This window comes from Dipodomys spectabilis, unplaced genomic scaffold (genome assembly GCF_019054845.1).
Source record: "Dipodomys spectabilis isolate Male_0828 unplaced genomic scaffold, ASM1905484v1 ptg000552l, whole genome shotgun sequence".
NCBI classification, from domain to species: Eukaryota; Metazoa; Chordata; class Mammalia; order Rodentia; family Heteromyidae; genus Dipodomys; species Dipodomys spectabilis.
In genome coordinates this window covers 116,173-139,972 of record NW_024871229.1, presented here as the reverse complement: position 1 = coordinate 139,972, position 23,800 = coordinate 116,173, and the positions used below count along the sequence as shown (strand labels likewise).

General features: G+C 55.7%; 1 protein-coding gene across 1 annotated transcript; it reads left to right on the top strand.

The window, feature by feature from the left end:
* The first annotated feature begins 16,269 nt into the window (after nt 1-16,269).
* Zscan2 (zinc finger and SCAN domain containing 2) lies at nt 16,270-21,587 on the top strand. The gene is made up of 2 exons (XM_042670453.1): nt 16,270-16,603; nt 19,569-21,587. Exons 1-2 carry the CDS (start codon nt 16,270-16,272, stop codon nt 20,930-20,932), a joined length of 1,698 nt encoding a protein of 565 aa, XP_042526387.1. The 3' UTR covers nt 20,933-21,587.
* Nucleotides 21,588-23,800: the final 2,213 nt, after the last annotated feature.

Below are 23,800 nucleotides of genomic sequence, written 5' to 3'. Positions count from 1 at the left end.
TGCCTTTTTAACTCAACATGGAGTTTTTGAGGTTTATCTGTATCGGTACCTAGAAATGGGGTCCATTAGTTATTCTGCATGTATAGTGTTCTATATTAATAAAAAACCAACAATGTGAAGGGGAAACAAAGGAGGAGGCTACAACGCTTGATAAGAAATGTACTCATTGTCTTGCCCATGTAATTGTAACCCCTCTGTACAGTATTTTCACAATAAAAAAATAAAATAAAATAAGATAAATTAAAAAAAAAACCAACGATGTCAGAGATGGGGTCACCAACTTCACAATTTGAACAGGGACCAGTTAAAACTGGTTTGGTAGTTTAAAAATTTTGTCCAGTACTGGTGGTTCACGCCTGTCATCCTAGCTACTCAGGAGTCTGAGGTCTGAGGATCGAAGTTCAAACCCAACCCAGGCAGGAGTCTGTGAAACTTATCTCCAATTAACCACCTAAAAACTGGAAATGGAGCTGTGGCTAAAAGTGGTAGAGCACTGGCCTTGAGCTAAAAAGCTCAGGGACAGTGCCTAGGCCCTTAGTTCAAGCCCCATTACTGGGAGAAAAAAAATGAGTATCTTATAGGACAAAGCCCAAATTTATCACTAATTTGCCCATGGCTGGCTGAAACCACACCTCTCCCTTTACAAAGCTGTCTGCTGGCTTTCTGCACCAAGATAATTCCAAGTCTTCGCATTAAACTCTAGGCTCCTCCTAGGGAAAGATCAGCATGGCTGTCACTGACATTTATGAAGGAAATGTACTGTACCAGGCGCTGCCCACAGTCCAGTCACATCTCATTGGCTCTCATCAGCCCTGGAAGCAGGTAACTGGTTGGCATTAACTTAAAACAGGTGCCCCAACTTAAATCGCTTTTTTTGGGGGGGGGGGGGGATCCGCTGTGGGGCTTGAACTCAGGGCCTGAGCACTGTCCCTGAGCTCTTTTTTGCCCACGGCTAGCACTCCACCACTTCTGAGGTGTAGTGGTACTTCTAGTCTTCTAGTAGTTAACTGGAGATAAGCATCTCAGGGACTTTACTGCCTGGGTTGGCTTTGAAAGTGACAGGTATGAGCCACCAGTGCCCTGCATTAACTGGCTTTTAACACGGAACTCTTTCTCCAGCTCATTCATCTGTGTTCCTGTCGGGTCTCGTGTGGGAGCTGGTTTACAGAAGATTCTCCATGTTTGCCGAGCTGAGCTGAAAGGGAAAGTGAAGGGGCCCGTGGAAAAGTGTCACCGTCATTCAGAAGACAGCTATGGGAATGGGGAAAAAAGAGTGGAACAAGATGTGGCATGCCAGACTCGGAGCTGAGCTGAGTGAGACTGGGGAAGGGATGAACTGAGAGGAGACCGTGTCGAGACAGATGGGAGAAACGGGACACAAGCAAAAAGCAGAAGAGACCCCGGCTACCCCGGAGGTACTGGCCGCATCCCCAGCAGTTTGCAGAAAGACATGGCTGGATGTGCACTGGGAGGGGAGGGGCTGGGTGTACGTGGGAGGTTCTGGGTTGGGAAGCAACCAGTGAGTAGGGAGTGTCTGCCTCAGGGTCCCCGGCTGGGCCAGGAACATGTTCTCACAGATGACGGCTGAAGTCCTCAGATGAGTGTGCAGAAGAAGAAAACATGGCAAAGAGGGGGGAGGAAAATGAAGCTGGGCCCAGGGAGAATTATTTAAGGCAGGCAGAATGACAGTTTTAATGACTCTACATGTTCTGCTGCTGCCCAGCGTTTGCTATGGTATTTGGCAATAATGGCACAGTGGATTGGATGTTGTTGCTAGGTGCTAAGCCCATTTCTTTTTCTTTTCTTTTTTCTTCTTTTTCTTTTGGAGGTTCTAGGGATTGAGCTCAAAGCCTTGCACTGGCAGGTTGTCTCATGAATGGCCCTAAAAGGATAGAAGGGCTGGCACCAGTGGCTCACGCCTGTAACCCTAGTGATTCAGGAGGCTGAGATCTAGGTATTGTAATTTGAGAACAGCTCAGACAGAAAAGTCCACGGAACTATTATTTCCAATTAACTACCGAAAAGCCAAAAATAGACCTACAGTTCAAGAGGTAGAGTGCCAACTTTGAGTGAAAAAAAGCTAAGGGATCTGAGTTCAAGCACCAGTACTAGGGGAGAGGGGAGGAGAGCAGAAAAGAAAAAAGGATGGGAGAATTTCAGTAACTCAAAACTGAAGGCCCTACCTACAATCCCTCTGGTGCGTCAGCTTTAAAATAACAATAAAAATTAAAACAAAAACAAAAGAACCGAAGGACCACAGTGACCCAACCAACTGGAAAATGCCAGCAAGGAGCCCCGCACCACCACCATGCCCCTTCCCAGTGTCCCGTCCCCGCCAGGCAGGCCCTGACCATCAGGAGACATCTGCTATGTGTCAGCCAGCAGCAAATGCAACAGAAGCAGCCCTCACACTACCATGATGCGAGCCTCCGAGATTCTTCCTGCCTCTCGGTCACAAAACCACAGACATCTGCCGGGACCATGCCTCATCACGGCCATGACAGGCTGGTGACTCACACCCGCACAGCACTCCGCGTGTGGGAGCTCTGTCTCATTCCAGCTGGGTGCCCACGCCACGCCTTCCAGCTCCAATCTACTTTCTTGCAAGATCTGGACATGGATGGCTGCACGAATGGACTCCCTGGTCAGTCGTAACGTTGATAAAAGGACCGCGCGTGTGCCACTGAGGGTCTCAAGGGCAAGCGATCACATTAAAGGCTTTCCAGAAGACCTCAATTGTTTTATTTTTTGCAGTGCTGGGAATTGAACCCAGGACTCATATATATGAATAAGCATTCTACCACTGAGCTATACCCAAACCCAAGATCTCAGATATTAGCCATTACTACCGAGCCTAGACTCTGCAGCAGGCACTCGTACTAGAGGCCTGACTCTCAGCCACTTTAGTGAGTAGGCATGGATCATTCAGGTCCTATCTTCCTGCCTAAGGGTCAGGCTGGGGCACACCTGCACACCGAAGGAATGTCTTTTGCACTCAGAACACTGGCTCCCGCCCACCGTAACACAGGAAAGGAGAGCAGATGAGGGCCTGCACTGGGGGCCAGCCGTGCCCAGGTTTTCCCTCGCTGGAAGACAGCAACCGAAGCAGGAGGCTGTTTCCCAGGCGGCACGGGTGCTTTGATGGCACAGGAGATGAGCTCTCTGCTAGAAGCTCCCGTTGTACCTGCTGCAGTGAAAAGGTCTCTCCGCCGTGTGCTCCCGTGGGTGTGGAAGTGTGGGCACCAGCTGAAGGTCTCGCCCCACACACGGCAGTGGCAGGGCCTGTCCCGAGTGGATGTGCTGATGGGAGGTGAAGCGGAAGCTCCGGCTGAAGCTCTGCCCAAGGCATGACATTTGAAGGATCTCCCACATGGATTCACTGATGCTCGACAAGGGCGGAGCTGTCCACAAATTCTTTCCCACAGGCCTCGAACTCGAAGGGCCTCTCCCCTGTGTGCTCTGGTGTGTAACCAGGCGTGAGTGGTCACAGAACGTTTTGTGGCAGCCGTGGCAGCTGAAAGGCCTTTCTCCCAGGTAAGTGCGCATGTGGGCTGCAGAGTGAGTTATCTGGGAAGTCCTTCTTGGATTTGGGGCACAGGCCGGGCTGCTCCCTGGTGTGTCAGGGCTGACTGCCACACCTGCAGCGTGTCACCCCCACATGGATCCTCTGGTGGGTGACAGGTTTCAAGCCTTGACCCGCTCTCGTGGACTCCAGGCTCGCGCAGGTAAGACTTCTGTCCAGAAGTCTTTCTGCACTCCAGGCACTCATAGGGTGTACTCCATGTGTCCTCTGAAGATGGTGAGAGCTGGGCCTCCTGCGCATGTGTGTCCTGCGGTGGGTGTGCAGTTAGAACTCTGCTTGAAGCCCTCCCACCCTGGCGCGCGGGTAAGGCTCAGGCAGTGTGTATCCTCAGGTGTCCGGTGAGACAGGAACTCTGCTTAACGCTCTTCCCACACTCTGCACACACAGGCTCTCCCTGCAGATCCCTACAGGAATTGGGGCAAACTGTGGCTCTCTGCAAAGGACCCCACCTTGCCCTCTCTTGGCAAGTTCTAATTCAAGAGGCTCCTCTCCCAGTCTCCTCCCATCCAAAGCAAGAGAAATGTCTGTGCTGGTCCTTTCTGAGGAGCTTCCACGTTGTTCTTCTGTCTCAGAAATGTCCTGGCTGAGGGGCTGGGAAGGTGGCTCAGTGGTAGAGCGCTTGCCTTGCATGTTTGAGGCCCTGGGTTCCATTCCTCGGCACCACATAAGCAGAAAAAAAAAAGCCAGAAGTGGAGCTGTGGCTCAAGTGGTAGAGCGCTAGCCTTGAGCTGAAGAGCTGAGGGACAGCGCCCAGGCCCAGAGTTCAGGCCCCACGACCGGACCCCCCAAAAAATGTCCTGGCTGAGCTCAAAGTCTGGAAATTGAACAGAAGTAACAGAAGTGCATTTCCACTGAGAGGGAAGAGCAGGGGCAGGGACATGCCTAACTCTGTCTCCTCTGGAGACCGCACAAGCTCACCCCTGCTCTCTGCTTTGTGAGGGGTTTGTTAGGGACCAGAGTGGAGCCCAGAGACAGCGCACTGGCCTCTCATTCTAAAAAACAAAACAACTAAAATCCAGTCTACCATATATTGCTGAAACTGGACAGCAACCAACAGAGCTCTTAGAGTCTAGAAAAGGTGCTGACTCCAGACCAGTGGCTGGTGGCTCACGCCTGTAATCCTAGCTACTCAGGAGGCTGAGGTCTGAGGATGGCAAGTCAAAGTTAGTCTCCCCTCATTAAAAACATGCTTAGAATTCCAGATACTCAAGAGGCAGAGATTGCATCACTATTTGAGGTCTGTCCTGCAAGCTAGTAGCATGAGCCCATCTCAATCAGTTAGGTATGGGAGTGAACACCTGCTCTCCCAGCTGTGCAGGGCTCCAAAATAGGAGGATCACAGTCCAGGCTGGCTTGGGGAAACAAAACAAAAGATCCTAACTAAATAACTAAAGCAAAAGGGACTGGGGACATTGCTCAAGTGTACTTTCCTAGCAAGTGCAAGAACATGAATCAAATCTCAGTTCCAGGAAAAGAAAAAAAGAGTAATACACTTAGGCAACATGATATATAGGGAAGAATACAAAGTCTGCTTGGGTTGGTCTCCTAACTCTGCCATTCACAAGCGGTGTGACCTTAGGAAAGACACTTAAAAAATCTGTGTCTCAATGTCTTGCTTAATAAAAGGACGGGGAGGTGGAGGAGGGCGGGCTGGGAAGGTAGCTCAGTGGTAGAGTGCTTGCCTCCCATGCATGAGGCTCTGGGTTCGACTCCTCTAGCACCACATTAGCAGAAAAAGCCGGAAGTGGTGCTGTGGCTCAAGTGGTAGAGCACTCGCCTTGAGCTGAAGAGCTGAGGGACAGTGCCCAGGCCCAGAGTTCAGGCTCTACAACCAACAAAAAAATAAAAATAAAATAAAGACAAAGATAAAACTATTGTGAGGATTAAGTGATAACTCCTCAGTATGTGTTAACTCTCACTGTTATTTTACCCACACTCTTAAATTATAAAACCAGTGTGATGGGCAGACTATGAAGAAATGGATTCCACTGCTTGTGAGGATAAATCAATAGATTCGATCTTGTTGGAAGGCATCTGACAGGGTGTCTATTGTGTAACAGCTATGAAGTAAAGCAGGAGTGACAGTTGTGGTTCTTTTCTCTCTGTGTGTGGGTGGAGCTGGATCCCAAGGCCCTGTACATGCCTGCCTGGGCTTCCCACGAGTTCCACCCCCAGCCCGCACACATGCTCCCTTCCTCTTCAGTAACGGCAAAACAGCATGGAGGGCACTCATCTTTCTACAAGGACTTTTGCCTCTACCTTGGGAGAATCAGTCAGAACAGGGGGACAGCAGTGTGTAGATCAAAAGGCAACAGGAGATTTACAACAAATATTGCAGACATGTGCCCAGCATAAAGCGACACAAACGAGGGACTTGTAACAATGTCATAGAAACCAAATCCTAAGGTCATTCAGATTTGGGCCCTCTCTAAATACTAAGTGTTAAAAATAAAGGACGGGGGCTGGGAAGGTGGCTCAGTGGTAGAGCGCTTGCCTTGCATGCATGAGGCCCTGGGTTCAATTCCTCAGCACCACATAAGCAAAAAGAAAAAAGCCGGAAGTGGCGTTGTGGCTCAAGTGGTAGAGCGCTAGCCTTGAGCTGAAGAGCTGAGGGACAGCGCCCAGGCCCAGAGTTCAGGCCCCACAACCGGACCCAAAAAATAAATAAATAAATAAATAAAGGACTGTACCCTCGCCGTTGGAGAGCGCATTCTTCCAGCGGTGCACCGCGCTCGCACATACGCGCATGAGGAGGGTTTTCTGGGCAGTGCCCGGGTAGCGCGCTCCACCTGGCAGCCCCCAGTCATGTCACCAAGGGTCCTCCCTTCCTAAAGCAGCAACTTCCCAGATGCTCTTCCACACCAATGTAGGAAGCCACCAATCTCCCCAGACCAAAAGCACTCCCCACACCCTGCATCTATAACAACCCTGAGAGAGACAGTGGCTTTTCTTTTCTTTTTTGGTGCCAGTACTGAAGCTTGAACTCAGAGCCAGGGTGCTGTGTCTTAGCTTTGTCACTCAAGGTTAGTGCTCTACCACTTCAGCCACAGCTCCACTTCTGGCAGTTCAATGTTTAGTTGGAGAAAAGAGCCTCACAGAAGACAGGCGCCTGTAGCTCACGCCTGTCAGCTACTCTGGAGGCTGAGATTGGAGGATTGTAGTTCAAAGCCAGCCCAGCAGAAAAGTTTCCATGAGATTCTTATCTCTAATAAACTATTCAAAAAAGCTGAAGTGGCTCTGTAACTCAAGTGGTAGAGCACTACTAGCTTTGACCACAAAGAGGCTCAGGGACAGCACCCAGACCCTGAGTTTAAGTTCCAGGACTGGCAAAAAAAAAAAAAAAGGGGGGGGGGGCTGGGAAGGTGGCTCAGTGGTAGAGTGCTTGCCTTGCATGCATGAGGCCCTGGGTTCAATTCCTCAGACCACATAAGCAAAAAGAGAAAAGCCGGAAGTGGCGCTGTGGCTCAAGTGGTAGAGCGCTAGCCTTGAGCTGAAGAGCTGAGGGACAGCGCCCAGGCTCAGAGTTCAAGCCCCACGACCGGACCCATCCCCACCCCCGCCAAAAAAAAAAGGTCTGGGCACTGGTGGCTCATGCTTGTAATCCTAGCTACTCAGGAGGCTGAGATCTGAGGATCACGGTTCAAAGACAGCCTTGGCAGGAAAGTTCATGAGACTCTTATTTCCAATAAACCATCAGAATACTGGAAGTAGCACTGTGGTTCAAGTGGTAGAGCACTTGCCTTGAGGTGAAGAGCTGAGGGACAGCGCCCAGGCTCAGAGTTCAAGCCCCAAGACCAACCAAAAAAATAATAGTAATAATAGAGCTCCACAGACTTTTCTACCAGGTGGATTTGAACTATAATTCCCTAAGATTATAGGCATGAGAGGCTAGTGACCTGCTTAGTTTCATAATCTATTCCTTGGTGAACTTTCTCATCTCTAAGAGAGGCCTTGGAAGCCTAGGCCCCAGGGCAAAGGCCAGATCCCAATGCTGCCCATCCAGAGTAGGCTCTGCGTATGGGATGGCCCTGGCTTCAGGGATTACTGGCTGGTACCCAGTCCTCTTCGGCCTCTGAGACTTCCCACCTCCTCCCTGGCACAGCTTGTGGCTCAGGCCTTTCTGCACTTCCTCCTCTGAGTCCTTCGCTTCACTCCTGCACCCGTAGCCTGCAGGGCTGTCTGTTCAGCAGGAGCCCCCAGCAGAAGCACTTAGAAAACAGCTTCTTTCCATTAGTTTCTCCCATTAGCATCAAATCCCAGGCATCTTTCTTTCCATTGTCTAATACATGTGGGGTTTTTTGTTTTGTTTTCTGGTTAGTCACAGGTCTTGAGCTTGGGGCCTGTGCCCTGTACTGGAGCTTTTCTGCTCAAGGCTAATGCTTACCATTTTGAGCCATCGCTCCACTTCCAATTTTCTGGTGGGTCATTGGAGATAAGAATGTTGGAGGGCTGGGAAGGTGGCTCAGTGGTAGAGCGCTTGCCTTGCATGCCTAAGGCCCTGGGTTTGATTCCTCAGCACCACATAAGTAAAAAGAAAAAAAAAAAGAATGTTGGACTTTCTTCCCCTGGCTGGCTTTGAACCATGCGCCTCGGATCTCAGCCTCCTGAGTGGCTAGGATTACAGGTGTGAGCCAGAAGCGCCTGGCTTCATGTGTTTTTTTTTTTTGGGGGGGGGGGGGGGTTGGGGAGTCCTGAGGCTTGAACTCAGGACCTAGGCGCTATCTCTGAACCTCTTTGTGCTCAAAGCTAGCACTCTACCATTTGAGTCATACCACTACTTCCAGCTTTTTCTGAGTAGTTCATTGGAGATAAGAGTTTTGCTTCAAATGGAGATCCTCAGATTTCAGCCTCCTGAGTAGCTAGGATTACAGGTGTAAGCCATCAGCGCCTGGCCACATGTTGATTTTTTTCTTTTTAGCAACATTATGTACTTGAATATGAAGGTCAGATAGTTACTCCTTGATTTCTTTTTATTATCGGTGACTAGGGTTTGAACTCAGGATCTATCACTGGAGCCACACTCTCAGGCTTCAGTAAACCTGTGAAGAGGCAGATAGGGTGTCAAGAACACTGAGGACTGAGGATTTTTTTTTTTTTTGGTCGGCCGTGGGGCTTGAACTCTGGGCCTGGGCGCTGTCCCTCAGCTCTTCAGCTCAAGGTGAGCACTCTACCACTTGAGCTACAGCTCCACTTCAGGTTTTCTGGTGGTTTATTGGAGATAGGAGTCTCACGGTCTCTCCTGCCTGGGCTGGCTTTGAACCACGATCCTCAGATCTCAGCCTCCTGAGTAGCTAGGATTACAGGCGTGAGCCACCAGCGCCCGGCTGAGGACCGAGGATTTAAACTAGGGGTTCCCTGGGTGTCAGGTGTGGGGGGCAGTGAGGTCCTTGGGGCGAGCCTAAGAGGCTGTTTATTGATTCTGTGAAAAACAAGTTTATATAAGACGCATTGTACACGCATTGCAAGACACTCCTGCAGAGTGCATGGCAGTGTCCTAGCAATTAAGGAAGAACAAACTCCTACCATGCTGATGGAAACCTTGGTTTCCCCTCCAGTCCCTGCCTGCCCCAACCCCCCAGGGGGTCCCCCAGGTGCCGTTTCCGGGTGCCTCCAGAGAAGACAGCCTGTGCCCAGGGTTTAATTGGTTCACTGTCCTTCCCTGAAGGGCCAGGGCCTGACCGGAAGTGGCCTGAGGCCAGAGGAGCCTCTGAAGCCTCTGGGCCCCACCCGAGGTGCAGCAGGAAATGAGTCCTCCAGCTCAGCCAGCCCCGGGCACCAGCCGGTCCCTCCCCAACCACGCTGGGCCCCAGGGAGGGCTGCGGGACACAGGTGGGGCTGGCCTTCCCCATTACCAGCACTCCCAGTCTCCCCAGACGGTTGGGAAATGTACTTCCTGATTAGAGTTTTTGATTTTTTTTTGCCAGTCCTGGGGCTTCAACTCAGGGTCTGGGCGCTGTTCCTGAGCTTCTTTTGCTCAAGGCTAGCACTCTACTACTTGAGCCACAGCACCACTTCTGGCTTTTTCTGTGTATGTAGTACTGAGGAATCAAACCTTAGGCTTCATGCATGCAAGGCAAGCACTCTACCACTGAGCCACCTGCCCAGCCCTCCCAACTAGATTTTTAAAAAGTGAGTCATGCCGGGCAATGGTGGCTCATGCCTGTAATCCTACTCAGGAGGCTGAGATCTGAGGTCTGCGGTTCAAAGCTAGCCCGGGCAGAAAGTCCGTGAGACTCTCATCTCCAATAAGCCACCAGAAAACCAGAAGTGGTGCTGTGGCTCAAGTGGTAGAGCGCTAGCCTTGAGCTGAAGAGCTGAGGGACAGCACCTAGGCCCAGAGTTCAAGCCCCACAGCCGACCAAAAAAAAAAAAGAAAGAAAGAAAAGTGAGTCATGGGATGCCCAGTTCCAAGTGATGACAAGAACAAACCCTAGCTGGGTGCTGGTGGCTCAGCCCTGAGCTCCTCAGGAGGCTGAGATCTGACCACCAAGGTTCAAAGCCAGCCAGGCAAGGAAAGTCCATAAAACTCAGCTCTACTTAACTACCACAAAGCCGGAAATGGGGCTATGGCTCAAGCAGTGGAACATTATCATTGAGCAAAAAAGCCAGGCACCCAGGCTCTAAGTTCAAGCTCCAGTACTGGTACACACACACTAATAACAACAACAACAATAATAATAGTAATAGTAGCAGAGGGCTGGAGGTGTGGTTCAAGTGGTGCCCAGAGAGTGGCATTCCCCCTCCAGGGATCTCCCAGAATGGCTACTGAATGAAGGCCTACTGGCAGGGTGACCCTGGTGGTAATTTACAGGGTCATCAACAATGGCCCCTTGTGGTTGTGACGAGCAATGGCAGGAACACGGAGTGTCCTGCCAGGGAGGCTGGGCTCTCCAGTAGGTGGGAATGTCCAGAGGTTGCAGCATGGCAATCACCAACGCTCTTGGTCCTGTCCTGGGGGCTCCTAGGGCCGTGCAGCTACAAGAGGGAGGTGACTGCCTAATTCAATAGTTAAAGTTTAGGGTTAGAGCTAGTTTTCCTTCTACTTATTTTGGAAGTGTGTGTGTGTGTGTGTGTGTGTGTGTGTGTGTGTGTGTGTGTGTGTGTGTGTCTGTCTGTCTGTCTGTCTGTCTGTCTGTCTGTCAGTCCTGAGGCTTGAACTCAGTGCCTGCGCTCTGTCCTTGAGCTGGTTTTTGTTTTTGCATATGTATTTTAATTTTTTCTTCCCTTTCCCCCTTCCTATCTGTATAATTAGAATTTGCCTGTAGTCCTGCTGGGAAGGAGGCACTGCAGGTTACGGTAATGTCTTCTAACAAACCCTGTCCCCAGCCTCTCCAGTCTGTCTGGCCGAGCTGCCTTGCCCTAGGGACACCTCTGAGCTGCTGTGTGCAGCCCAGAAACACCGAGCACCTGCCCCACAAATGTCCTGCGCCCACAGCCCAGGAGTTGGCTGGAGGTTGTAAATCCTCTCTGCTTCCTCCTCCTGGCGCTAAAGGGCTGGAACAGGACCTGAGTATACAGTCTCAGAGAAGCCCTGGCTGGCACAAGGTGACTAGGAGAAAAACCAACTGCCCCCAAGGAGGGACACAAGGTCCAAAGCCTGAAAACCTTCAAGACTACATTCAAGACCAACCATTGGGCTGGGAAGGTGGCTCAGTGGTACAGTGCTTATCTTGCATGCATGAGGCCCTGGGTTCGATTCCTCAGCACCACATAAACAGAAAAAGCTGGATGTGGTGCTGTGGCTCAAGTAGTAGAGCGCTAGCCTTTAGCGGAAGAGATGAGGGACAGTGCCCAGGCCCAGAGTTCAGGCCCCAACACCACAAAAAAAAAAAAAAAAAAAAAAAAAAAAAAAGACCAACCATTAATAAAAACCAGGAAAACACTGGCTTTGGAGGTGAAAAATTCCACTCCATCTCCATTCCACTCTCTGAGCTTTTTCATAGTTGGTGCTCTACCACTTGAGCACACCTCCAGCCTGACACTCTGCTGTTTAATTGGAGATGGAGCCTCACAATGTTCCTGCCCATTCTGGCTTGAACCTCAATCTTCTGGATCTCAACCTCAAAAAAAATTCCACTCATCTGGGAAGGGGCTCAGTGGTAGAGCGCTTGCCTTGCATGCATGAGGCCCTGGGTTCCATTCCTCAGCACCACATAAGCAGAAAAAGCTGGAAGTGGCGCTGTGGCTCAAGTGGTAGAGCGCTAGCTTTGAGCTAAAAAAGAGCTGAGAAACAGCACCCTGGCCCAGAGTTCAGGCCCATGTCTGACAAAAAAAAAAAAATCCACTCAAAGAAACAAAAATCCTACTGGACATATAGCATGAGCATGCCACATGACACTTCCTTAACTGACTTTCACTCTTCCCTCTTTACAATAAATGTTACCAAGATTCCAGTTCCTAGTTTCTCTTCCTATCATCATTCTTACGAGGGACCATCTAGTCTTTTCTTTCTTCTTAGTACAGTCCAGGTCCTATCATTATTTACACACTAGTCATTTAAATGGGCCTTTTCTAGTCATAGTTAGCAGCTCTAGGTCTGCAGCATATCTAGCAGAAGCAAGACTTCCCCTGCACACAGTAGCGTGGATTAAGCAGTGCAGGGGTGAGAGGCAGGAAGAGGTACTGCTCACATCTTCCTGACCCCAGGGCTCCTCTGTCTCAGTGCCTGGCCTCTACTCAGGGGCCATTGGTCCAGATCATAAACAGATCTCCCTGGAAAGCAGCATCTCCCCATCTCCACCTCATCACCTCCATCCCCATCATCTCCATCAAGTGGAGATGAGCTAAGATGAGACTACACTCAGAAGGCCTTAGCTGGACATTCCTTGGGGCAAGGCCCCTTCTTGTCTGGCATTTAAAACCATGACACATACAGTTTCTGCCTCTCTAGTGAGGTTTCAAGTCCCGGGAATGGAGGGTTTGCCTTTGTATGGGATATAACTAATAAGAGTGAGGAGCAGGACCCCATCTCCACTGGACCCCACTCACAGAGTGTGGGCATGTGACTGAAATTCAGCCAACCAAATTCTCTTTCCCTACACTTGGCACCTGAGTGAGGGAGGTGGGGAGATGCGGTACATCATAAACACGCACGGGGAAGGGGCAGGCTAGACTTCCTGCTAAGGCATTGTAGTTCTTAAAGCCATGCACTTGTCTCCTAGTTCCCAACTGTTCTCAAGCCTGACTCTTCAGCTTCTATCTACACTGAGGTTTTCCTATAAGTCCCTTTTATTTAAAATTAGGCAGAATAGTTCTCTGACACTTTTTTTTTTCTTGGTCGGTCGTGGAGCTTGAACTCTGGGCCTGGGCGCTGTCCCTCAGCTCTTCAGCTCAAGGCGAGCGCTCTACCACTTGAGCTACAGCGCCACTTCCAGTTTTCTGGTGGTTTATTGGAGATAGGAGTCTCACAGTCTTTCCTGCTCGGGCTGGCTTTGAACCGTGATCCTCAGATCTCAGCCTCCTGAGTAGCTAGGATTACAGGCATGAGCCACCAGCGCCCGGCCTCTGACACTTTTAACAAAGAACAGTCCTTGGAAGAACAGCTCTTGCTCTCAGTGGAAAAAGGAATTGGTAGAAGCTGGGTGCCGGTGGCTCATACCTGTAATCTTAGCTACTCAGGAGGTTGAGATCTGAGGATCCTGGTTCAAAGCCAGCCCTGGCAGGATGGCTGTGAGACTCTTATCTCCAATAAACTACTCAGAAAACCAGAAGTGGTGCTGTGGCTCAAGTGGTAGAGCTGAAGAGCTGAGGGACAATGCCCAGGCCCAGAGTTCAAGCCCCATGACAAAAAAAAAAAGGAATTGGTAGAGCAGCTGCGAGCTGGGGTGAAGTTATTGTGTGAGGGCCAGCATTCCAGCCACCAAGGTCCTGCCTGGCTGCCTGGCCACTAACGACAACACTGCCTCCGGCTCACAACAAAGAACTCAATCTCATTGTATGCTCCCGCCCTATAAATACCCTTCCCTAACTTAACAGCAGCTGCTGCTCTCTGTCCTAATGAAGTAAGCCTGCCAGTCTTTCTAACATTAAACCTTTCCTCCCCCTCTCTCTTGGTCAAGTCATCTAACAGCAACCCTAAACCTTGCTGTGTTTCTAGGACTCCCATGCTATCCTATGACAAGCCAGCGTCAGTTCTGGCCACTACTTGATTGGGGGTGGTAACAGTTGGTAATCAGTGGATTCTTGGACTTCATTCTTCCAGCATTCCCTACATCTGCCAATTGTGGGTTTTTTTTTGGTGTTAATTTCCATTCTTGATGAGGATGGCTAAGTGGAGAAATAAATCTCTATTAATATAAAGTCACTCCTAAAGCCTGTCACCCCTCAGTTATTTTTGGATCTCCCTTTTTGGGTGTGTGTGGGAATTGTATTCAGGCACTGAGAGTCAATTTCTCAGGCTGGCCTGGAGGGGGTGCTGTTCCCATGTGGTCAGTTTGGGCAAATAAGATGTTAGCAGGGAGCATCTGTGGGTGACAGGATTCCATCCTGCACCCACTAACAAAGGGAAAAAGTACTTTTCAGATATTTATTTTTTTAGTTATAATACACTTTATTTGCATTATAAAGGTGATGTACAGAGGGTCAGGTATGTATTTACTGTACATCAATTAAAGAGGTTAAATTGCAAACATCAAATGAATTTTGAATGATCTTTGGAGTGTTGCTGAGGAATTTCTAACCCTCAATTTCAGGATCTATTTTGTTGGTTTTTTTTGGGTCCGGTTGTGGGGCCTGAACTCTGGGCCTGGGCACTGTCCCTTAGCTCTTCAGCTCAAGGCTAGCGCTCTACCACGTGAGCCACAGCGCCACTTCCAGCTTCTTTCTCTGCTTATGTGGTGCTGAGGAATCGAACCCAGGGCCTCATGCATGCAAGGCAAGCACTCTACCACTGAGCCACCTTCCCAGCCCCTTCAGGATCTATAAAATGACAGAAGTACTAAAACTGGCCACATAAAAATCAAATTATCAGGCTGGGAATATGGCCTAGTGGTAGAGTGCTTGCCTAGCATGCATGAAGCCCCAGGTTAGATTCCTCAGTACTACAAACACAGAAAAAGCCAGAAGTGGCACTGTGGCTCAAGTGGTAGAGCACTAACCTTGAGCTCTTGCTCAGGGACAGCCCTGTGAACAACAAAACAAGCAAACAAAAAACCCTAAATATGTATGTTTAATAAACCAGAAAGCAAACAACAAATCAAGAAACATAGTAACTTCTGTGACAAAGCATTGTTACTCTTTCCTTTTCTATTGGCTCTCACAAGCAACTCACACTGGGCTCAGGTTCCTATCTGAAGCTGAGATCAGACGTCAGCTGGGACAGAAAAGTCCTGGAGATTCCATCTGCAATTAACCAACAAAAAGCTGGGTGGTAGGTGTGGCTGGAGTAGTAGGGTTCCGGTCAAGCAAGAGAGCTGAGTTCAAGCCCGGGTACTACACACTACCACACACACGTGTATACGATGTGCACGTGGGGGTGCGCACGATCCAGCGCAGAAAACATAGTCGCTAATACACCTGAAACGTCTTTCAGGCTTATAAGAAAGCAAAGGCCGTCACTGACCGCCAGTTACTGCTTGCACACGCACTACCACACACTTCCACACACCAGCGCACACTTCCTACCTGGGCGGGGGGGCGGGGCTTCCCGGCGCGGGAACTCGGCGTGGGAAATGCGGCGGGCGCGGGGCGGCGGCGGGCGCGGGGCGGCGGCGGGCGCGGGGCGGCGGCGGGCGCGGGGCGGCGGCGGGCGCGGGGCGGCGGCGGGCGCGGGGCGGCGGGGAGGAGGCTCCGCCCTGACGGCGCCGGCGCCGCCCCCCACCCCCCGCGCGTCCCCCACCCCCCGCGCGGCCTCCCTTCCCACTCAGCCGGCTCTGACGCCCCGCGCCGTCCACCCTCGGTGGCCCCCCGGGGCTGCGCCGGAAAGCACTTCCAAGTCCGCCTGTCCGCCTTGCGTTTGTGCGGGCAGAGGCACGGCGTCCTGGGGCCGCGAACCAGCCTCCTCAGGCTACAGCCGAGGCCCGCTCTGGCGACCCGACGGCGCGTCCGCGGGTTTACCTGCGGGCCGGGTCCCAGCGTCCCTGCGCAGACTACACCTCCCACAATGCCTCGGGCCCGGCCTCGCTCCCGCCTCCGGGCCGGGCGCTGTCTCCGCCAATAGCGGAGCAGAGTTCCCAGGGCTGTTCCCGGCAGCCAATGAGCGCGGCGGTAGGCGGGCCTCTCCCGTCCATTGTTCTCGGTGCCCAACGGGCTTCAGCTGAGGCGCGTCCTGAGGGGCCGGGCCGGGCCCCGGGCCGGTTTCGCGCGCGGAGCGGCGGCTGGAGGCGGACGTGGCCTCGGGAGAGGTGAGCGGAGAGGCCGGTCCGGGGCCTCGCGGGCCGCGGCAGAGCGCTGGAGGCGAGCGCGTAGCGGGCCCGAGCCCGCGGGGCCGTCGGGGCGCTGTCGGGGCTCCGCGCGCGTGGCCGCGGCCCCGCGGGTCCTCTGGCCGCGCACGCAGCCCGGAGCGTCCCGGACGCCCCGCCCAGCCCCCGCTGGCGCGCGCCGGGACGGAGGCCGAGGGCGGGGGCGTGTCCCGCGCTAGCTGTCGGGGCGGCCCAGGGGTCCCCGCCGGGCCGCTCCCGCCGTCTAAGCGGCTAACGGCGGGCCCGTGCCTCGTGTCTCCGCAGGACGCGCCGGGCCCGCGGACGGCCATGGCCGCGGAGCCGCCCGGCGCCCTCGGGCCTGGGGTCCAGCTGCGTCCGGAAGAGGCGCCGGCCGGGGCCGCCAGCCTTGTCTCGGAGGAGGAGTGCTGGGTGCAGGAGGCCGTGCTGCAGGAGGCCGGCCCCGAGCCCGAGGCCCCGGACGGCGGCGGGGCCCGCGGCGCCCTCGGCCGCCTCCGGGAGCTCTGTCGGCGCTGGCTGAGGGCCGAGGCGCACACCCGGGAGCAGATGCTGACGGCGCTGCCGCGCGAGATCCAGGCCTGGCTGCGGGAGCACCGGCCGGAGGGCGGCCCGGAGGCCGAGGCCGCGCGCGCGCGGGCCCGCGGTGAGCCGGCGGGGTGGAGGTCCCGCGGGGTGGAGGTCCCGCGGGGTGGAGGTCCCGCGGGGTGGAGGTCCCGCGGGGTGGAGGTCCCGCGGGGTGGAGGTCCCGCGGGGTGGGCCCGGCGTCGGTGACCGCCGGAAGATCGCGCAGCTCGCACTGCATCGCCGGTGCCGCAGGCGTGGGCCGAGTCCCCCACAGGCGTGGCCCGAGTCCCCCACAGGCGTGGGCCGAGTCCCCCACAGGCGTGGGCCGAGTCCCCCACAGGCGTGGGCCGAGTCCTGCCTTAGGGGCGTAGTTGTGCCCGGGCGTGGCCCTGAGTTCTGAGGCGAGCAGGAGGAGGCGCTGCGGCTTTCGCAGTGGCATCTAGAGTGGGGCGCTGAGGCTGGGAGCGCTGGGGAGAAGGTAAGTTGAGGCCGAGGTGTGGCAGCTGGACTGGGGAAGTCCTGACTCCAGGACCGACCCACGGAGGCCGGGCAGGCCACCCTTCCCGGGTGCGGGCGCGCCTGGGCGAGGTCGCGCGGCCACGGGCGGCGGGATGTGACCCGAGGGCTGCCTGCTTCTCGGGAGGCTGACCCGAGAGTGGCGGCCTCCGGGCGGGAGCCACCGGGAAACCGGGAGTTCAAGACCCGCGACTACCAGAGGGGGAAGGGACCCGTCACCATGGCAACAGCGAGCCCGAGCCCCGCGCTGTTTCAAGAGCTTTCCGGCCTCGCTCGGGACCTCCTCCGCGTACCGGGCACGGGGGCCGCGGAGGCCCTGAGGGGCGCTGAGGGGCGCGGGGGACACGGGGGCGCGGGGGACACTGAGGGACACGGGGCACTGAGGACACGGGGCACTGAGGGACACGGGGCACTGAGGGACACGGGGCACTGAGGACACGGGGCACTGAGGGACACGGGGCACTGAGGGACACGGGGGCACTGAGGACACGGGGCACTGAGGACACGGGGGGCACTGAGGACACGGGGGGCACTGAGGACACGGGGCACTGAGGGACACGGGGGCACTGAGGGACACGGGGCACTGAGGACACGGGGGCACTGAGGACACGGGGCACTGAGGACACGGGGGCACTGAGGACACGGGGGCACTGAGGGACACGGGGCACTGAGGACACGGGGGCACTGAGGGACACGGGGCACTGAGGGACACGGGGCACTGAGGGACATGGGGCACTGAGGACACGGGGCACTGAGGGACACGGGGCACTGAGGGACACGGGGGCACTGAGGGACACGGGGCACTGAGGACACGGGGGCACTGAGGACACGGGGCACTGAGGACACGGGGGCACTGAGGACACGGGGGCACTGAGGGACACGGGGCACTGAGGACACGGGGGCACTGAGGGACACGGGGCACTGAGGGACACGGGGCACTGAGGACACGGGGCACTGAGGACACGGGGCACTGAGGACACGGGGCACTGAGGACACGGGGCACTGAGGACACGGGGCACTGAGGACACGGGGCACTGAGGACACGGGGGGCACTGAGGACACGGGGGGCACTGAGGACACGGGGCACTGAGGGACACGGGGGCACTGAGGGACACGGGGCACTGAGGACACGGGGCACTGAGGGACACGGGGGCACTGAGGACACGGGGCACTGAGGACACGGGGGCACTGAGGACACGGGGCACTGAGGGACACGGGGGCACTGAGGGACACGGGGGCACTGAGGACACGGGGCGCTGAGGACGCGGGGCACTGAGGGCGCGGGGCACTGAGGGACACGGGGGCGCTGAGGACACGGGGCACTGAGGACACGGGGGCACTGAGGACACGGGGGCACTGAGGGCGCAGGGCGCTGAGGGACACGGGGCACTGAGGACACGGGGCGCTGAGGGACACGGAGCACTGAGGACGCGGGGCACTGAGGGCGCGGGGCACTGAGGGACACGGGGGGGCACTGAGGACACGGGGGCGCTGAGGACACGGGGCCGCTGAGGACACGGGGGCGCTGAGGACACGGGGCACTGAGGACACGGGGCACTGAGGACACGGGGCACTGAGGGACACGGGGGCGCTGAGGGACACGGGGGCACTGAGGGCGCGGGGCACTGAGGGACACGGGGCACTGAGGGACACGGGGGCACTGAGGGACACGGGGGCACTGAGGACACGGGGCACTGAGGACACGGGGCACTGAGGACACGGGGCACTGAGGGACACGGGGGCACTGAGGACACGGGGCACTGAGGGCGCGGGGCACTGAGGGACACGGGGGCGCTGAGGACACGGGGGCGCTGAGGACACGGGGCGCTGAGGACACGGGGCACTGAGGGACACGGGGGCACTGAGGGACACGGGGGCACTGAGGACACGGGGCACTGAGGGACACGGGGGCACTGAGGGCGCGGGGCACTGAGGACACGGGGGCGCTGAGGGACACGGGGGCGCTGAGGGACACGGGGGCGCTGAGGACACGGGCACTGAGGGCGCGGGGCACTGAGGACACGGGGGCACTGAGGACACGGGGCCACTGAGGACACGGGGGCACTGAGGACACGGGGCACTGAGGACACGGGGGCACTGAGGACACGGGCACTGAGGAACACGGGGGCGCTGAGGGACACGGGCACTGAGGGACACGGGGCACTGAGGAACACGGGCACTGAGGGACACGGGGCACTGAGGAACACGGGGGCGCTGAGGGACACGGGCACTGAGGGACACGGGGCACTGAGGACACGGGGGCGCTGAGGGACACGGGGCACTGAGGACACGGGGGCGCTGAGGGACACGGAGCACTGAGGACACGGGGCACTGAGGACACGGGCACTGAGGAACACGGGGGCGCTGAGGGACACGGGCACTGAGGACACGGGGGCACTGAGGACACGGGGCACTGAGGACACGGGGCGCTGAGGGACACGGGGCGCTGAGGGACACGGGGCGCTGAGGACACGGGGGCACTGAGGACACGGGGGCACTGAGCGCGCGGGGCCTCTGGGTCGTTTCAGATCCTGACGGGCGCAGCGGACGCGGAGGCAGCGCCCGTGGAGAGGCGGTGCGGGCCGCGGAGCCGGGCGCGGGGACGGCCTCGGACGGGGCGCTCGGCCCGGACGGGGCGCTCGGCCCGGGCGGGGCGGCCGGGTGCGGCCCGCTCATCGGCCCGCGGGGCACCTACCTGGGCGGGAAGCCCCACGAGTGCCCGCAGTGCGGCAAGGCCTTCAGCCGGAAGTCCCACCTCCTCACGCACGGGCGCACGCACACCGGGGAGAAGCACTACCGCTGCGAGCAGTGCGGGAAGAGCTTCAGCGACGGCTCCAACTTCAGCCGGCACCAGACGACGCACACCGGGGAGCGGCCCTACCGCTGCCGGGACTGCGGCCGCAGCTTCAGCCGCAGCGCCAACCTCGTCACGCACCGGCGCACGCACACCGGCGAGAAGCCCTTCCGCTGCGCCGAGTGCGGGAAGCGCTTCAGCCGCGGCCCCAACCTGGCGGCGCACCGGCGCACGCACACCGGCGAGAAGCCCTACGCCTGCCCCGAGTGCGGGAAGGGCTTCGGCAACCGCTCCAGCCTCCACACGCACCGGGGCATCCACACCGGCGAGAAGCCGTACGCGTGCAAGGAGTGCGGGGAGGCCTTCAGCTACAACTCCAACCTCATCCGGCACCAGCGCGTGCACACCGGCGAGAGGCCCTACCGCTGCGCCGACTGCGGCCAGCGCTTCAGCCAGAGCTCGGCGCTCGTCACGCACCGCAGGACGCACACCGGCGAGCGGCCCTACCAGTGCGGCGAGTGCGGCAAGAGCTTCAGCCGCAGCTCCAACCTGGCCACGCACCGGCGCACGCACCTGGCCGAGAAGCCCTACAAGTGCGGGGTGTGCGCCAAGAGCTTCAGCCAGAGCTCCAGCCTGATCGCGCACCAGGGCGTGCACACCGGCGAGAAGCCCTACGAGTGCCCGGCGTGCGGCGAGAGCTTCAGCTGGAGCTCCAACCTCACCAAGCACCAGCGCACGCACACCGGCGAGCGGCCCCACCGGTGCGCCCAGTGCGGGAAGGGCTTCGGCCAGCGCTCGCAGCTGCTGGCGCACCAGCGCACGCACACCGGCGAGCGGCCCCACCGGTGCGCCCAGTGCGGGAAGGGCTTCAGCCGCGGCTCCGTCCTGCTCATGCACCAGCGGGCGCACCTGGGCCACAAGCCCTACCGCTGCCCCGAGTGCGGGAAGGGCTTCAGCTGGAACTCGGTGCTCATCATCCACCAGCGGACCCACACGGGCGAGAGGCCCTACCGCTGCCCCGAGTGCGGCAAGGGCTTCAGCAACAGCTCCAACTTCATCACGCACCGCAGAACTCACGTGCGGGACAAGCCGCGCTGAGGCAGGGGCCGCGAGGTCCGGACGTGGTCGTTTTCTGGTTACAGCTTGTGACTGGCTTGGCCATCCTCCTCCTCACTGCTCCATGCCTCAGTGGCAAAATGGGGGGAAGCCTGTTACCTCAACTGAGCTGTCAGAAAAGCGAGATGTCTTGGGGCTCTGGTGCTTCTGCTGCCCCTTTGTGAGGCGAAGCTGCCAGCACCCAGGGCCGCCTGCCCGGGGCAGAGCCCGCTTCTTCCTTGGGCTTTGATTGGCCTCAGCTCAGACCCGGTGGGCCTCCGGTCTGTCATCCACAGAAAGGCAAAGCTCTTGTCCATTTCCACGGGAGTCAGGTACAGAGCACCGGAAGTGTCTTCCAGGTGCAAACTGCGATTTATGCCCTTCATTTGTGTCTCTTGTTCTGTGGGGAGCTCATCACCGGGAGCACACTTGTGCTGCTTTGTGTTCGGAGTGTGGGGTCTGCACCCCAAGTGCCTAAACATGGTGCGGGGTGGTTTGTCTCATCCAGAGTGAGCCAGCCTGCATGCTGAGCTCTTGTGTTCTCCTTGTTCTGTTTATTTTCTAAATGCAGCACTGCAATCCTGTCCAGTAGCTTTTGTACCCTAAGAACATTGTTTTTAAGAAAATGTCAGTTTTGAGAACATTAAAATCCCTGGAGAACTTTGGGCTTGAACCAGGAGTTGGTCCTGAGCTTCACAGTGGGTCTGGTTCTTGGGATGCTGAGCCTTGGCTCAGCGAAGACAGGCAGCAGGTGAAGGCGTGGGGTGAGGAGCAGGAGAGGAGCCGAGGTGTTTCTGGGAACTGTGAAGCTGCCTCCTCCTACACATGGGGTCTATGTAGTACAGGACTTGTTCTTAGGATAGATGCTGAATACTACTTACTAGAGTCCCATTCTTTTCCTGAGCTTGTCTGCTATGTGGCCCAGTCTGGCCTTGAACTTGTGGCCATCTTGCTTCAGCTTCCTGAGGGCTGGGATTACAGATGTATGCCACTATGACTCACTAGCTTTGAATCAGCCTTCTAAATGTGTTAAAAACCCCAACTACAGCAGGTGCCAGTGGCTCACGCCTGTCATCCTAGCTACTCAGGAGGCTGAGATCTGAGGATCACGGCTCAAAGCCAGCCCAGGCAGGAAAGCCCAGGAGACTTTTTTTTGGTCGGTGTGGGGCCTGAACTCGGCCTGGGCGCTGTCCTTCAGCTCTTCAGTTCAAAGCTAGCGTTCTACCATTTGAGCCACAGAGCCACTTCCGGCCTTTTCTGTTTATGTGGTGCTGAGGGACCGAACCCAGAGCCTCATGCATGCAAGGCAAGCACTCTACCACTAAGCCACCTTCCCAGCCCCCCATGAGACTCTTTATCTACAATTAACCACCAGAAAACCAGAAGTGGCACGGTGGCTCAAGTGGTAGAGCACTTGAGCTGAAGAGTTGAGGGACAGTGCCCAGGCCCAGAGTTCAAGGCCCACAACCAAAAAAAAAAAAAAAAAAAAAAAAAAAAAAAATGTGGTTATACAAAGTAGTTTCAGGGGCTGGGAAGTTGGCTCAGTGGTAAAAGCGCTTGCCTTGCATGCCTGAGGCCCTGGGTTCGATTCTCAGCACCACATAAGCAAAAAGCCGGAAGTGGCGCAGTGGCTCAAGTGGTAGAGCGCTAGCCTTGAGCTGAAGAGCTGAGGGACAGTGCCCGGCCACGACCGGACCCAAAAAAAAAAAAAAAAAAACAAAGTAGTTTCAATTGGACATATCAGTTTGTGAGTCTAATGCATATGCCTGTTTTTTAGTTACAGGCTACACAAACATGGATACATAGTTACAGATTAGGGCTTCTTCTTATTGTTCTAGTATTTTGTGTGTGTGTGTGTAGACAACCAATCTAAGGCTTGATCTCAGGGCTCCTCACCCAGTGGGAGACCATGTGCAGGCTGGGGTTGCCCCACATTCTGACTGCTAGGGCTCGGTAGACCAAGGGTCTGGGAGATGAGAAGACAGCTGCCCCATTCCAAGCACTTAATTTGTGCTGGATACTCAGAATCTCCTACAACTCTCCAGAAATCTACTAACCTAAAACAGCAGTCTGCACATAATCATACCTGATTAGGTTTGTAAAGTGTGATTAATAAGGCCTCTTAAAAAAAAACCTTTTTCCCTCTTTGACATGAAAGTTATTTTGCCTTTTGCTTAGAAGCAAAACTCATGAAAATCAAACTACCGAAAACTACAAATTACATTAATGGACACTTAAGTAAAATGAAACTGAGTAGGGTGCATCCGCCCCCAGCACCTTTTCATTTCGTAAATATTGGATCATTCATATTTTCTACTTAAACTTTTCATTTCCAAATTAGCACATAAATGTACAATTTGTGCACTATTCCCATAATCCTGTTGTTGTTTTTTTGGGGTCCAGTCGTGGGGCCTGAACTCTGGGCCTGGGCACTGTCCCTCAGCTCTTCAGCTCAAGGCTAGCCCTCTACCACTTGAGCCACAGCACCACTTCCGGTTTTTTTCTTTTTGCTTATGTGGTGCTGAGGAATGGAACCCAGGGCCTCAAGCATGCAAGGCACGCGCTCTACCACTGAGCCATCTTCCCAGCCCCCCATAATCCTGTTTTGTTGTTCTCTATGGCAACTTCCTACAGTTGCTGTTCCCTCAGTAATCTACCTCATCCTGGCCTAGGCCATGACTGATGTTTTTCAGCAAAGCAGCTTTTAAATTTGCGCATCAACTCTACTTTCTAAATTACTTGCTCTGCTTTTTCCTGGTGACTACCACAGCTTAGCTGGTGGGATGCTTGCAGTCACCTCTCTGGGGAAAACCCAGAGCGCTGCATTGTAGCACAAGCCACTTTCTGAGAGGCGAGTCCTCCCACGCAGCC

What these genes read in the sequence shown, in the direction of transcription:
- Zscan2 (XM_042670453.1), top strand. Translation starts at nt 16,270, where the DNA reads ATGGCCGCGGAGCCGCCCGGCGCCCTCGGGCCTGGGGTCCAGCTGCGT. An exon ending in CGCGCGCGCGCGGGCCCGCG is followed by an intron (nt 16,604 to 19,568) that starts GTGAGCCGGCGG and finishes GGGTCGTTTCAG; the next exon opens with ATCCTGACGGGCGCAGCGGA.